Here is a 16,681-nt window from a genome sequence, read left to right on the forward strand (position 1 = left end):
CATCGATGACCTGATGCCATCGGTCAAGGCGATCCGAAAGTACTCCAACTTATTCTTCCAGTAGTGATATCACGGTTAGCTTATGTAATGTACGAGTTTTTGTATTGTTTCATCTGGAAACACTCTTATCAGTACTGTATTTACAATTGTATAGAGCGGTCATTGGACCATGAATTGACAATGTGGGAGCTGAGTTGACCTGTGGGTATTCGTGAACAGGACTGGTGCACTGTGTGCTTCCTATCCAAGAGCCACGCTGGACGGAACCTCCCAGCCTGCAGGCGGTCAGACGCAACAATATCCAGGCACGAGCCACTCACGATCATCTTGCGCTAAATCGTTTCCACTCAGAGAAGAATAAGCCAGATATTTTATTACGTAGGCAGTGCTACAAGTTGCGTAAATTTTTTCAAACTCAATTGTGTAGAGTCACCTCAATAAACCTGTAGGTAAAATATGAAAGGAGATTTCATGCTCTGCTTCACCGAGCCCTGCTAATCTTTACTGCTTCTTTTTTTGTAAAAATGCTGCTGCAGTAGTAGGCTTTATGGGAAGAATGCGTCAATAAACATTTTTCTCTTGGAGTGTAGCAAAGATAATATATTCTATAACATATTATGTTATATCAGTTTACAGTATTAATAATCATACACCAAGCCAGAATATTTTTCTTAATATTGGCAAATATTTCACTTTTCCCTGTTATGAATTATCAGGGAGTTGTATTAGCAATTGATATTGTAAAGAGTGTTCACATCTGCACCTCCAAAGTTCGAAACTTATACTAATTTGAGAGGTAGAGAAAGTTTTTTATTTCGGTATTCATTCAAGTTATAATTTGAATCACCCAGAACTGCATCATGAGATTCAATAAAGATATGAATTACAATGGTATAGTCAAATATAACTTTGCGAGATATCAAATATCGATAATATAAATATGTGTCTTATTTGTTATAGGGATAGATCAACTTAACAAATATCGTTTTCGCGAGAAGTGTCATGAAATAATATCATAGCTTCTGTATACTCCACATCAGTTTCATGTGAATATAAAGAAATCATGGACAGTTTGTGAACGCGTAAAATACAATCATAGAAATTTTCAATGCGAGTTGAATCCGAATTTAAAACTCATAAGTGCAGCTTTAGATCTTCATAAATTACGTCGAGGTCCATTGATCAGTTTTCTTCAATAGGTTGAAGGTTACCGGCAACATGGTATAGTGATATTGAGCAATTGGAGGGATAGAAAATACGAAAGGACTGTTCGCGATGAACTCATATTTTACGTAAGAGCAATGGACAGGTTGTAAAATAGTCGTTTGCTATTTCCAACGGTCACTTGATATTTAACATTTAGTTTTCAATCATCCTCTAAACTTTCTACAGTGAAACTGCAAAAGATAACAAATCTATAATTTGGATAGTTATTGTTCCTCTTCTAATTCTTCGTAACAAAGGTCTTTAGTTCGACTGCCATTTAAATCAACTCGCTGTTAAATTGGAAATTGCAATCGCGACTTCTGATTACGTCCAACAAATCTTGGAGATAATACAGTGCTTGCAGCGCGAGCTATGAACCAGCATCACGACTTATGAGTAAATACATGGATTCATCGATAGAAATCAATCCCTCAGATTTTTCAATAGTGTGCTCTTTGATAACTGTGGATGAGACTCTAACAAGTTGAAGATAGCTTCTCGAATAAAAATAAATTTTGTAGTCATCCAACTCTTAAATACTTGGAATTTTTTGACTCTTGATCTAATAGTAATAAGACTCATGTCATGGAGGCCTTAGGCCCCCCATCCACTTACAGTTCTAACTGCAGTCCCGGACTGAGACAGTCCGGGACTGCAGTTAGAACTGTAAGTGAATGGGGAATCCGGCAGGCGGATCGTTGGACTTTCAACTGCCGCATGGTGCGACAGTTCAACGATCGGACTGATCGTTTTGCAAATGACAAATGGTCCGCGACTGCAGTCCGTACTGACGTGAACATTTTTCAACAGTCCACAGTCACAGTCCACCGTTCACAGTTCTGACTGCAGTCAAGAACTGCAGTTCGAACTGTAAGTGGATGGGTGGCCTAAGGATGGAAGTGTAAGGCCGTTGGGTTTAATTATTTAAAATTTTCGAGGCAGTATTGATATTTATCATTATTATTAAATCCATATTCATCTCACGGACATATGAAAATTTCTACCAACAAGCATTCCAATAATTTGCATCTCTTTTCAATTCACTTCACAGAATAATCCCATTTACTCTAATTGAGTTGCTGTGAGGACCAAAACGCCTCTAATGTGGTTTGCTATTCTGCCTTCATCTTGTTTCAATATGACTTTATGATTGAAAATATATCAATGTATATTTTCTTTTGAAATATTTGGAGCTTCAATACTCACTAAGCCTTTTCTCATTCTTACTTTGAGTTTAAACAAATCTTTTTGTATCGTGGTACAATATTTCAATCAGTATGTACCAAAATTAAATTACCTAATAATTAACTATACTTTAATTTCAGTAATTTTAATGATTATAATCGAATATTGTTAGTTTATGTTTCATAAAAAATTTATATTTTGTATTTTGGTTTGCGAGTTGGCAAACCTGCTGTTGTACAGCTGACTGTTATTACGTAGTTTTCACAATCTAGAGTGCCTGGTCACTTCTCTTCTGAGAAGAGAAATCGCCTTTTTCTCTTCTGAATCTTGGCTTTGTCTGACTCGAAAATGATATCTGAATTTTATTCTTTAATATTTTTCCTCCCGATATGAGTTAATATTGCCAAAATAGGCTTCGGTCTTCTTTTTTCAAATGTATTAATAAAATCTTTTTCAACCCAGTTGAGTAAGTTTAAAACTTTTATTCTAAGTTTATAAATCTTGGATAAGAACTGTTCTTGAATTAGCCTGTAGACATATTTATCACGTTCACATGAACTGGAAAACTCATCTATGCTATTTTAAAAACCATGTAATATTTCTTTCCACTCTGATAATTATTCATAATTCACGAAATACCTTTTTATTATCATTTACCAAAGTTAAATTCCTAAGCGTTAAAATTATTCTCTGTATTCTGACTAGACCTAGCCTGTTTGATCGCCTAATGACCTGATTGTCAAATATTTAATGATTCATTATTATTTTATATCTGTTCTTTCTTTTTTTATAAAGTCTTTAAATTATTATTTTCTTTTCTGGAGATCTCATTCTCTACTTTAAATTCTCTGTTTTCTTAATTTTCATACTGATTCTGATGTTTGCAAGTTTACTCAAGACTATCTTGTCTAATAATTTTTTGTATGTAGAATTATCAAATTGTTATTTGTCCATACAGGTTTTTTATTTTACTTTAAATATGGAATTGATACCTGGAAGCACAATTACACTACCTTATTGCAACGAATTTAACTTCTGGATCATGGAATTTATGTAAACTGGACTAACCCAATATTACTACCTACATGAGGATACAACAACCATGAATAGTAATGTATTCTACTTTATTTTGGTAAGCAGCATCGTCAAATTTCCACATTTTCTTCATCAACATATTCTCTTTGCAAAATTAATAACTTCAAAATATTTCAAAACGTCGAGTGAAACATTTTATTATGGGGTAGCCCTACTTCAAATAGTTTATGAACTTTAAATTAATTTTATTGGCGATTTCTTGTAATTCTGTTCTTCATATCATTACGGTACATCATTTGTAACGGTTTCTTCCAAATTATTTTATTTATTGTTCTTGAAGAATATAATTTTGATTTTCTTGTAATTTTCACATCATTTGTAATGGTTTCTTCGAATTATCTTATTTATTGTTCTTGAAGAATATAATTTTGATTTTCTTGTCTCTATCAAAGATCGAATTTTACTTTAACCTCATTTTTTTCATTGATGTTGGGCTGCTGGCATGATTCGCCGACTCTTGGGCTCACTGCACACTTCCTATGTTTCACAGTTAGTTTATTATTAAACTGGTTGTAACAAGTATTAAAGTACCATAGTCATTTATATTAAGATTGATATTGAGATAGGATTGTTTGTTAGGTTAGTAATATTTTTATTAATAGTTGATTTAGTTAATTTTTTGGTATGCCGCCAGATAATGTTTTTGTGTTTTTTTTTGTTTTGTAAGTCACTAGACGAGTGAGCCATCTGTGTCAAGAATTTTCTTTCCTTGAAGAAACAATATCTAAGAGCTGTACCAGGGGAGATTGAGAATGAGTTATTACACTCTTCAAAACTCACCTATTCGCCGACATTGGTTTGTTGGTTTGACTTCCAAATTCTTGTAGACAGAACTGATCATCTTCCAGATCCAGAAATCGACTCCGGTGTGGTCCAGCTGTCCACATTCATCAAGAATAACAATGCTTCCATCCCAGAAATTTCTTTCCCAACATCCAGCTCATCTAAATATTCCACTACAACAGGAAGTCACTGTTTCTTGCCCAATAGCTCATTGTCAAAATCAGAAACAAAACAAAAAAGGCACTGATGATGTTCAAGTTTTAGTAGAATGTATTCATCAAGAATATTGGTGACATGTTATGAGTCTGTTGAATGATTCATGATGAGCGAGATTACTTTATACTAACAAATTTTTTTCTGAATTTCAATCTCAAGTTGGAATGGCCAACGACTTTAAATGTGAGGAACATCGAAAATATGCAGAACGAAAGGTTGCTGTGAGATATTGCTTACTGTATTATAGTTATGCTGGGGAAACAGTAGCAACAAGCATACCGGCGCACCTTTTAGCATATTATTGAAAGCGTAAGAGTGGTGTTTTGGGGAAGGGGTAGGGAAGGGATGAGAGGCACCTGCCTCTGCCTGCACGATTCCGCCGTGCTCACTGCTGGCTGTTAGCTGCCGTCTGCATAATAAGCGTACCATTAGCCGCATACATCATAGCCACCAATGTCACTACTACGCGGGTCCGTTTGCTTGCTTGCCTTTCCATGATAACATTTTAATTTTAAATCGACCATTTCGTGATTTACTTATTCGTGGGCACTGACCACCGTTAGCACGTGCGCGTGCGTGCGTTAAGCGCGGTGGTTGGTTGCAGCGTTAAGGTCATCGCGAACAATCAGTAGCTCTACAAATATCCAAAGTATACGTTTCGTCTTTCAAAATTCGTACTCATGAATTCATTGTCTGGCCAAAGTCCAATCATCATAATAAACAACATAAATTGCTACTTGAATCAGAAATACCTGACTTTAATGGATAATGATATTTCTTGTAGACGAGAGAATACTATTTTTGTTATGGTTCCAGAAGAGTTGATCACTTATTACCATAAAAAAGAGAAATAATGCAATTCATCATCATCTTGGGATAGGTTGATTAGATTTCTCATCTCATATATGTTACAATATATACTGGCATGTATTCTTATTCACATTGAATGACAGTATTGCTAATTATTCAACGAATTTTACAATGTATGAAAAATTAATTGATGAGAAAAAAGATTGAATGCAATTTGACTAACGATGATATAATAATTGTGATACAATTACAACAAATGTCGATTCTCTGAAAAATATTTAAAATAATATTTTCCCATTAACACACGGTCGTGATAGTGGGGTATAGGAGATTATTATATAAAATTAAGAGAACCGTTGAACATAATCTGATAATTGACTGAGTTGGTAAAACATGTCTATAAAACCATGTGAGAACTGATATAATGAAATGATCTGTAATGAGAGAGTAAAATAAAAGTCAATGCCAAGGGAATACAAAAGTAGAATACAACTTTTACAAAGTAGAATACAAAAGTATATGTAAGAGGAGGAAATTAGAAAGAAGTATTGTTTAGCGAGTGAATTAAATGACAACATCTTTATATCCTATATAGAAGAATATACTAATTACATTTTAAAACAGCTTTCCGAAAGCGGATACATTCGAATTGATTTTTATGATTGAACAGAACCTAATTTTTGATTACCAGTTAGTAGAGTGCTTATACTGTGAAGATACAGGTAGTTTTTATCAGGCTAGCCAGGAAGATAAGATAGATAATACTCAATCGTTCAAAATTATCCACCAGAATATCCGGAGCTATAATCGCAATTTCGACGAATTCTTAGTATTGATTGAAGATCTCAAAGTAAAATTCGACTGCATTATTCTAACTGAAGCATGGCTTAATTACGATACTGATTAATAAACATCGATGGTTTCAATGTGTTTAGATCATTCAATAGTATCAATAATAATGATGGTATTGTTATCTACATTGATAGTGCCCTGTCTGTTTCGTGTACTGAGCTGTGTCTGGGAGGGGTTGCCACCTGCCTGAATCTTGTTTTCGACTGGTTTGGTCTGCCTTGCAATCTCCTAGCTATTTATCGCAGTCCAATTCTAATCAGTTGCTGTTCACAAATGCCTTGAATGATTTTTGTGGCAAGAACTTTGATAACGCTGGCCTTTCGGCAGTAATTGGCGATATTAACTGTGACATACTTAATCCAACCCCAAATATGCAATTAGATCGCTACATGGAGGTGATGTATGCAAACGGCTTAATTTCATGTATGATAAAGTAACCCGGCCTGATAGTAATACTTGTATTGATCATATTTTTGCAAAAATACCCAACAGAACAAAATTATCATCTTTTATCTTAAAATCCGAAATAACCGATCACTATCCTATCTGCTTAAACATAATTCATAATACCGGTAGTAGTAATTGTAATAATAACAACAATAACAATAGTAATCAATTTCATTCAAAAGTATGTTGGAGCAGAGTTAAACATTGTTTGCAATTTCAGTGCTGGGATGAAGTTTTGAATACAAATGATGTTGACAAAGCTACAGATTCATTTCTCAGTATCTTGAAAACAACTTTAGAGTCTAATTCAAGCAGTACCCCGATAACTTCAAAGAACAAAAAGATAAAACCATGGATTACGTCAGGATTAGTAATATCTATTAGAATGCGCGATAAACTTAGCAAAAAAGTGCGGGCCCAACCTTTTAATCTCGATCTAAAACAAAGATATATTAGGTATAGGAACTCGCTTCACTCTTTAATAAAAAATGCTAAAAATAACTTTTATAAAAAGAAGATAGATTCCGCAGCTGGCGATCCAAGAAAATCTGGAAAATCGTCAATGAGATTTCAGGGCGTCCAGTTGGCAAGGAGGTATTTCCAGTCGGGGCTTTTGGCACAAAACTTGTGATTCGGCTGCCACAGCGCTCGAAACTTTAAGCGATTCTTTTAACGAATATTTCTCCTCTGTGGGAAAACAACTGACGGAGGCTCTGAACCCAGTAGGACCTGCCGAGGTGGATGATGCTGATCATGCTACTCAGTCTGTATTCAACCTACAGCCGATCAGTTCAGAAGAACTTTATGGTGTTATAAACAGTATTAGGGGAAACTCATCACCCGGTTAGATAGTATACCTACTAAAATGATTAAAAATAACTTTAATGAATTACAACAACCCTTAATGCACATCATAAACCTGAGTATCAATACAGGAAAATTTCCAACATCATTAAAAACAGCAAAAATTATCCCTATCTACAAAGCAGGACCAAAGTCAATAATAAGCAATTATAGGCCAATCTCTCTTCTCACAGTTGTTAGTAAAATAATAGAAAAATGTGTTAAAGTTCAGCTCACAAGATACCTTGTTAGGGAAAATATTATTGCAGACGAACATATGGATTCATTACCAACAAAAGCACCTCAGATGCTTTGTTTGACCTAACCAAAGAGATAGCTACAAAATTAGGAAATAAGAAGAAGGTTTTGATTACATTTTTAGATATAGCAAAAGCTTTTGATGCGATTGATAGGACAAAGCTTTACAAAAAACTAGAAACAATAGGAGTGAGAAATAGAGAATTGGAGTGGTTCACTAGTTATCTAGGGAATCGCTCACAAATTGTCTCAATCAATGGATCTCTTAGCAAACTATTACCAATAGAGTACGGAGTAGTCCAGGGCAGTACATTGGGCCCTCTATTGTTCTTGATTTATATTAATAATATAAGCAAATTGAAAATTAAAGGGAAACTGTTCTTGTTTGCGGATGATACGGCTGTGGTATCTGAGGGCTGCACGTGGGGTGAGGCATACAAGCACGCATCCCATGACCTTGCCAAAATTAGAAATTGGTTTGACCATAACTCTCTTACAGTTAATATTGAAAAAACCAAACATCTTCCATTTATTGGTCGACAAGATATTGACTGTGATCGCTATGTGTTAAGGATGCACACCTGTGACGATCCTCAGTCGGAGGCCTGCGGCTGTGGCATAATTGAACGGGTTGCTCATTATAAATATTTAGGAGTCATCCTGGATAGTAATTAAGCTGGGTTCCTCATGTACAAGGGCTGAAGAACCGTTTGAGAAAATTAATCTATGCCTTCTCACGGCTGGGCCAAGTGCTTATCAAAGACCGAATTTTACTTTAACCTCATTTTTTCATTGATGTTGGGCTGCTGGCATGATTCGCCGACTCTTGGGCTCACTGCACACTTCCTATGTTTCACAGTTAGTTTATTATTAAACTGGTTGTAACAAGTATTAAAGTACCATAGTCATTTATATTAAGATTGATATTGAGATAGGATTGTTTGTTAGGTTAGTAATATTTTTATTAATAGTTGATTTAGTTAATTTTTTGGTATGCCGCCAGATAATGTTTTTGTGTTTTTTTTTGTTTTGTAAGTCACTAGACGAATGAGCCATCTGTGTCAAGAATTTTCTTTCCTTGAAGAAACAATATCTAAGAGCTGTACCAGGGGAGATTGAGAATGAGTTATTACACTCTTCAAAACTCACCTATTCGCCGACATTGGTTTGTTGGTTTGACTTCCAAATTCTTGTAGACAGAACTGATCATCTTCCAGATCCAGAAATCGACTCCGGTGTGGTCCAGCTGTCCACATTCATCAAGAATAACAATGCTTCCATCCCAGAAATTTCTTTCCCAACATCCAGCTCATCTAAATATTCCTCTACAACAGGAAGTCACTGTTTCTTGCCCAATAGCTCATTGTCAAAATCAGAAACAAAACAAAAAAGTCACTGATGATGTTCAAGTTTTAGTAGAATGTTTCATCAAGAATATTGGTGACCTGTTATGAGTCTGTTGAATGATTCATGATGAGCGAGATTACTCTATACTAACAAATTTTTTTCTGAATTTCAATCTCAAGTTGGAATGGCCAACGACTTTAAATGTGAGGAACATCGAAAATATGCAGAACGAAAGGTTGCTGTGAGATATTGCTTACTGTATTATAGTTATGCTGGGGAAACAGTAGCAACAAGCATACCGGCGCACCTTTTAGCATATTATTGAAAGCGTAAGAGTGGTGTTTTGGTGAAGGGGTAGGGAAGGGATGAGAGGCACCTGCCTCTGCCTGCACGATTCCGCCGTGCTCACTGCTGGCTGTTAGCTGCCGTCTGCATAATAAGCGTACCATTAGCCGCATACATCATAGCCACCAATGTCACTACTACGCGGGTCCGTTTGCTTGCTTGCCTTTCCATGATAACATTTTAATTTTAAATCGACCATTTCGTGATTTACTTATTCGTGGGCACTGACCACCGTTAGCACGTGCGCGTGCGTGCGTTAAGCGCGGTGGTTGGTTGCAGCGTTAAGGTCATCGCGAACAATCAGTAGCTCTACAAATATCCAAAGTATACGTTTCGTCTTTCAAAATTCGTACTCATGAATTCATTGTCTGGCCAAAGTCCAATCATCATAATAAACAACATAAATTGCTACTTGAATCAGAAATACCTGACTTTAATGGATAATGATATTTCTTGTAGACGAGAGAATACTATTTTTGTTATGGTTCCAGAAGAGTTGATCACTTATTACCATAAAAAAGAGAAATAATGCAATTCATCATCATCTTGGGATAGGTTGATTAGATTTCTCATCTCATATATGTTACAATATATACTGGCATGTATTCTTATTCACATTGAATGACAGTATTGCTAATTATTCAACGAATTTTACAATGTATGAAAAATTAATTGATGAGAAAAAGATTGAATGCAATTTGACTAACGATGATATAATAATTGTGATACAATTACAACAAATGTCGATTCTCTGAAAAATATTTAAAATAATATTTTCCCATTAACACACGGTCGTGATAGTGGGGTATAGGAGATTATTATATAAAATTAAGAGAACGTTGAACATAATCTGATAATTGACTGAGTTGGTAAAACATGTCTATAAAACCATGTGAGAACTGATATAATGAAATGATCTGTAATGAGAGAGTAAAATAAAAGTCAATGCCAAGGGAATACAAAAGTAGAATACAACTTTTACAAAGTAGAATACAAAAGTATATGTAAGAGGAGGAAATTAGAAAGAAGTATTGTTTAGCGAGTGAATTAAATGACAACATCTTTATATCCTATATAGAAGAATATACTAATTACATTTTAAAACAGAGAATAGGATGAATTGAATGATTGAATGTGATGGGAAACAGTTATAAGAAGATACTCTAGCCTAACTAGCCTAGTGTGAGGTTCACATACATCTATTCTAAAAGATTATTCAACAAGCTTAATCAGCGTTTATTTAATAATATTTGTGCACAATATTTCTCATACACTCTTGCACAAGGTGCAACGAATGCTTAGTGGAGTGGCAGTGTTCAATTGTGATAAGCAGGAACAAGTCCCAAATTGATGAGCGATTTCGAAAGTGACGGGTAGCATACATGCATAGTGCTTGCTTAGCAGAGGGGTGAGACCATGAGAGCGTAGGCGAGATAAACATTGGTTACTCGTGTTTGTTGTTAATAGAATTATTGTCCGGTGATAATACGGCGTGCGCGTACTGTGAGGGGGGAACCGTGCATTGTTCCTGAGCTGGGTGCTTTGCTGCCTGTAGGTTCTGCTAATATACATTTCCCATGGGAAAGCATCTCGTTGAAGGACACCGCAGTCCCCACGCAGAGGGGCACTCTTCTTCCACCTACTCCTCATCCTCATCCCTCTTTGTTGTCCGTTGAGAGAGCCACCCTTGAAGCACCCGCACGCGGCAACAGATGCTTGTGACGCCAGTCCCAAACAAAGTAGTGGTGCAAGTGCATTGTCAACCCCACCATCACTCTCACTCTCACCGGCGTGGGACCATCATGTGAACTACTTGTGTTTTGTGTGAAGCTCATCCATTCATCATCCTACGAATGAAATGAGATGTGGTGTGAGAATCGACGTTTTCCCATATTCCAAGGTTCAAAAGGATTTCCAATTTTGCGGATGTTTGAATGACATGATGAAAGTTTGTCCAGCTCTATACTTTGCAAATCACTGGTGAACGAGTGATATCTTGTTAGCTCCTTGTCGACTACCGATGAGACATTGTGGTTTTAACACGATTCTAATTTGATTTTCGTACCGTACTGAAAATCAAAGTAGATTAAAATTGAAATTCATATCAAGATTAACAATATCATCATAATATCTGGTCACAAGACAGCTCTAACTGTATCTTCTAATTTCAGAACTAGGTACTAGATTTGAAATAATCATGATTCATCCTGAAAATAAGCTTCTTTATCCCCGAATTGAGTTGTCAACCTCAATTCATGATGAGTTATTCTTGTTATTCAATCGAATTGTTTTAGATTCGTTTCAAAGGTGGCTTTTTCCTCCTCATCAATATTGAATTTCGAATTTCGATTACGATGCTATATAGTTGCTACTTCTGTAAATATGTATCTCTGTAATCAAACTTCTCATACGGTTCTTACAAATATTTTCTTATCCTCAATGAGAAATCGATCTTTGGAAATTTCATAGAAAAAAAATCAATTGAATAATATCTTCTATATTATGTTATCAGGTCTACTGTATTATGAAGACGAAATACACTGAATATCAACTAACAGGTCAGTAAAAGCATTGTCATTCAACGGTTTTTATCTATTGAAATAGTCGCCCACGACTCGTCCGTCAGCTGCACAGCCCCACATGAATGCGACTGGCAGCAGCTATCACCTGACAGTGTGGACCTGGCGACCCAGCTGACCCCTGACGCCGCTCTCGGTGAAGGGCCTCTCTAGGTGGTTTTGCGTTTGACATAACTCTGTTATGCATGATCACTTATCTACTCCGAGAACAACGCAGGCCTTTAAAATTTAAAACAGTCGAGGCTCCAAACCTCCCTTCATCCTATCCTATAATATGATAATGTTGCAAACCCTCAAGACAAGCCGCCAGTCTCTCTTTAATCTTTACTGGTCAGGCCACCTATGCTGTTTTACTTCCAGCCTTAACAATAGCCCTGTCACCTGACAAAGCACTATATTATGCTATTATTTTATTATCATCATGTACCGTTGTTAATAGGCGGTAATTACACAACAGTGTCGTTTTATATACTGTCTCAACAAGCATACATTAACGTTGTTGTTGTCTGTGTCTCCCCGTCGAACAATACCGCGCGCTCTTTTAGAGCCGCCATTCACAAACTCATATAGTTTCTGATCTTGATATACTTATCAAATGTAGGTTTATGGGACAATATAGAAAATGACAATGATGTATTTCGGAGTCTAAATTCAGCAAGTTTGTTCATTGTTGAGTGTTGGATTATTCTCAGAGATAACAGAACTCAAGTCCTCAGTATTTTGGGATGGATAACAATATAAGTATATATTATTACAATATAAGTATATTACTGATAACAATATCAGTTCGCCTCTGGCCGTGGAGGAGTAAACATCGATTGTGCTGTTGCTCTGTTATCTTTCTTTAGTTCAAGTTGATTTTGATTAAGACTACCGGTAAAATGTTGTGTAGTAAATGTTGTGAAACGAGTATTCCTGAACAAGACTTTTTAACGTGCAACGCATGTGGTTCGAAATGTCATTATCTTTGTCAGCTGATAAAAGAATCTAACTTTAGAAAAATGTCTAGTGATAATAAGTCCAAATGGAAATGTATCGCATGCAAAACTAGCCCAAACGCGTCTACAAATACAAACACAGGAGGCAGTCCTTCAGTATCTACAGGCGAGGAAGAAGATAAAGGACAATCGCTCTCTCTCTCGACCTTGGATCTTCAGGCTATTGCTCAAGTGGTGAGAGAGATTATCAGCTCAGAATTTTCTCCAACTTTCAAGGAGGATTTTAATTCTATTAAACATTCGATCGAGTTTATCTCTAATGATTTTGACGATTTTAAGAAGGAACTCTTGAACTATAAGGAGGAAGTGAAACAATTGAAAAAAGAAATTGATGTGCTAAAAAACGAAAATACAAATCTAAAGGTTGAAATTTCCGGCCTGCAAGGTTACACCCGTAGAGACAATGTTATTGTCACTGGATTTCCAGAGACACGTAATGAATCAGTGTATGAGGTCTTTAATAAAATTTCATCCGCAATAAACAGTCCAATGAACTCTAACAATCTCAGTATTGCTCACAGATTGCCGTCAGGGAACAATAATAAAAGTAAGCCAATTGTTTTCAAGTTTATTAGAAGAAAAGATAAAGAAGATTGGTTGAATTATTTTAAAGGCGCTTTAAATCGTGATGGAGAGGATCCTGGAATCTCAACAAAAACGGTATGCCAGTCATTGATTGATGGACGAGTGTGTGCTTATCAGCATCTTGCTCCACCCCACCACAAGTGCACTTCTCAAAGAAACGCGAAAGATCGCTATTCTAAAAGGCTATCGTTTTGTATGGGTTAAGGATGGTAGGATACTGGCTAGGAAGGAGGAAGGTAAGCAGCCAATACATGTGAGAAATGAGAAAGATTTTGTGAAACTATAGATGGCCGAATTATTTTGTTTTAAGTCTTACTTTGTAACTATGAAGATATTTTTCTATAACACTAAGTTATGTTTCGCAATAGGCCTATTATTTACATTGTCTAATGATAAACTGAGAAAGAACTATATTCTGATTACTTTAGAACATTCGAAACATGAATTTTATTATTTTTTTGGTGTTTTTCTAGATGGAAACTATGATTTTATGACTTTTATAGATCTATTTTGTATAAAGATGAACAGAAGTTCAGGTAGAATTATTTATTATTTCCAGGATTTAATTTACTTCATATTGTTTATGAGAAATCGTCAAATTAAATATGTATCTGAAGAATACAATATCACTAATAATTATTATAAAACTGTTAAAAAGTTGAATTCAAGCGAGATTAGTTTTTGTCTTTGCTGATTGATTTATTGAAAGATGGCTTCTTGGTATTATTTTATTTGAACGGCCAAAGGTATATAGAACGCAATTTTGAAAACGTTCAATCATTTTTATTACTATGTTTATTGTAAATTTATATAGAATGATTCCAAACAGCTTTATTAGAGCCGAAGATCCACAAATTGAACAAGAACAGGTTGATTTGAATATTTTTATCAATAAAATAATTGTATTCTACATCATTGTCACAATATTGTCAATAATTAGGATTTCAATATTGGTAAGACTCCATTATCCTATTAATATAAATCTTTATCTTATCGTGTGCAGTAGGTGGCTAGCCGAATTTTTCATGAGTAACGAAGTTGTTATTTTATTTTTCTACCCAATTTTGAAGTAGGTGATACAGTTGATGTTGGTATCTATGATACGCTGGAGGTTCAAGATATTGCTAACTTCAAGCCGGATAATTATTTAAATAGTAATACAGAGAGTTTACTCAACTTATTGCATATGAACATAAGGAGTGTTAATAAAAATTTTGATCAATTTATATGTTACCTGAACCAGTGTGAAACAAAATTTCATGTGATAATTTTATCAGAAACATGGATAACTGAGGACTCTCAATGTAATTTTATTATGGATGGATACCGAACTATATATAAAAATCCAAATATTCAAGAAGCGATGGTATCTGCTTGTTTATTGACAATAGCATCATAGACTTCGAACTGATTGATTTAGAAATAGATAAAGCTAACTCGATTGCAATTACATTCACATTTCTAGATAAGAAGTATACGCTGTTGTCTGTCTATCGCTCACCTTCACTTAATATTGTTGATTTCATAAACAGTTTCGACTCTCTTTTGCAAAATACTAATAATGGAAATACATTTTTGGTGCTAGGAGACATGAATTTGAACCTATTAGAAAATTGCAATCTAACGAACGAATACTTGAGTGCTGTTCATTTAAATGGATTTAAATCCTATATAAATATACCAACAAGAATTCAAAATAATACTAAGACATGTATTGATCATATATTTCTCAAAGATAAGAATATAAATCCTGAAAACATATTAGCAACTGTAATCGAATCAAATATTACTGATCATTTTTGCACAACCATCCATTTAAATCAGAATAACATAAAAACTAAGAGTATTTCATCGACTAATGATATAGTCGAAATTGATTATGAAAAATTATGTCGTAGCTTAGAAGAAGAAAGATGGGATAAGATATTTAATAACAATACTGAAGACATTGATGAGTTAGTGGATGCTTTTATAAATACACTCACGATCTTTTAAGATACCTCATAAAAGAAAACCACTGAAGCCATGGATAAGTCAGGGCATTATTAATTCTATAAGAAAGCGGGACAAGATGCATAGGAAACTGACTAAAGAACCATTTAATATTAGATTGAAGGAGGAATATAAGCGATGTAGAAACACTCTGAACATTTTGATCAAAAAAGCAAAAATTGAATACTATAATCAAAAGTTTCTCAATTATAAAGGTAATATTAAGAAAACTTGGGATTGCATAAAAGAAATTACCAAAACCAAAACTAAAGAATTTGAAGCTAGAATTGAAGCTGTCGTACTAAATAAACATTTTGCAACAGTAGGCCAGAAATATGCTAAAAACCTAATTCAAAATAATATAATTGAAATTCCCGAAACAATCTCACCTAGAACCTTACATAGCTTTTTTCTAAGCCCAACCAATGTTACAGAAATAAATAAATACATTCATGAGCTAAAACCAAACTCTTCTCCAGGTGCGGATGGCATAAGTAGCATATGTCTAAAGAAATTTTCAAACTATATTGTTTGTCCTCTTGAATTTATAGTTAATAGATGCTTTCTACTAGGATATTTTCCCAGAAAATTTAAAGTAGCCTTAATAAAACCGATTCCTAAATCCAATAAACTTGATGATCCACAGAATTATAGACCTATTAGTCTACTCAGCAACTTGTCTAAAATCATGGAAAAAATTATAAAAGCTAGACTGTTGAATTTTCTTGAAAAAAAATGAATTTATTGAGGGCAACCAGTATGGATTCCAAAAAGGTAAATCTACCAAGGATGCTGTGTTACATTTGACATGTATAATCGACAAAAATTTCAATAGTAATAAAAAAACACTTGCTTTATTCTGTGACTTAGCGAAGGCGTTCGATACAATACCACATTCTATCTTATTAAACAAGTTGGAAAATAGTGGAATAAGGGGGATAGCAAAAAAACTATTCGCAAGCTATTTGAAGGATCGAACCCAAATTTTGGAAACTGATATCCAGATTATTAAAGATTATGGTCTGCCACAAGGTACTGTGCTATCGCCTCTTATGTTTTTGATTTATGTGAATGATTTATTGAAACTACGCATTCCGAATGGTATTGCTCTATCTTTTGCCGATGACACTGCTTTAATCT

The 16,681-nt window shown here is 34.8% G+C and overlaps 2 protein-coding genes across 2 annotated transcripts in view; both read left to right on the forward strand.

Annotated features, from left to right (window-relative positions):
- LOC120350572 overlaps positions 1-16,681 on the forward strand; it is a 301,175-nt gene that overhangs the window by 48,141 nt on the left and 236,353 nt on the right. The window lies entirely within an intron of this gene.
- Positions 12,758-16,681, forward strand: part of LOC120350573 — a 42,159-nt gene continuing 38,235 nt past the window's right edge. The window contains exon 1 of the mRNA XM_039424537.1: positions 12,758-13,138. Within this exon, the coding sequence (XP_039280471.1) occupies positions 12,848-13,138 (291 nt within the window). The 5' untranslated portion in view covers positions 12,758-12,847. The remainder of the gene's footprint in view (positions 13,139-16,681) is intronic.

This window comes from Nilaparvata lugens, chromosome 3 (assembly GCF_014356525.2).
Source record: "Nilaparvata lugens isolate BPH chromosome 3, ASM1435652v1, whole genome shotgun sequence".
Lineage (NCBI taxonomy): Eukaryota > Metazoa > Arthropoda > Insecta > Hemiptera > Delphacidae > Nilaparvata > Nilaparvata lugens.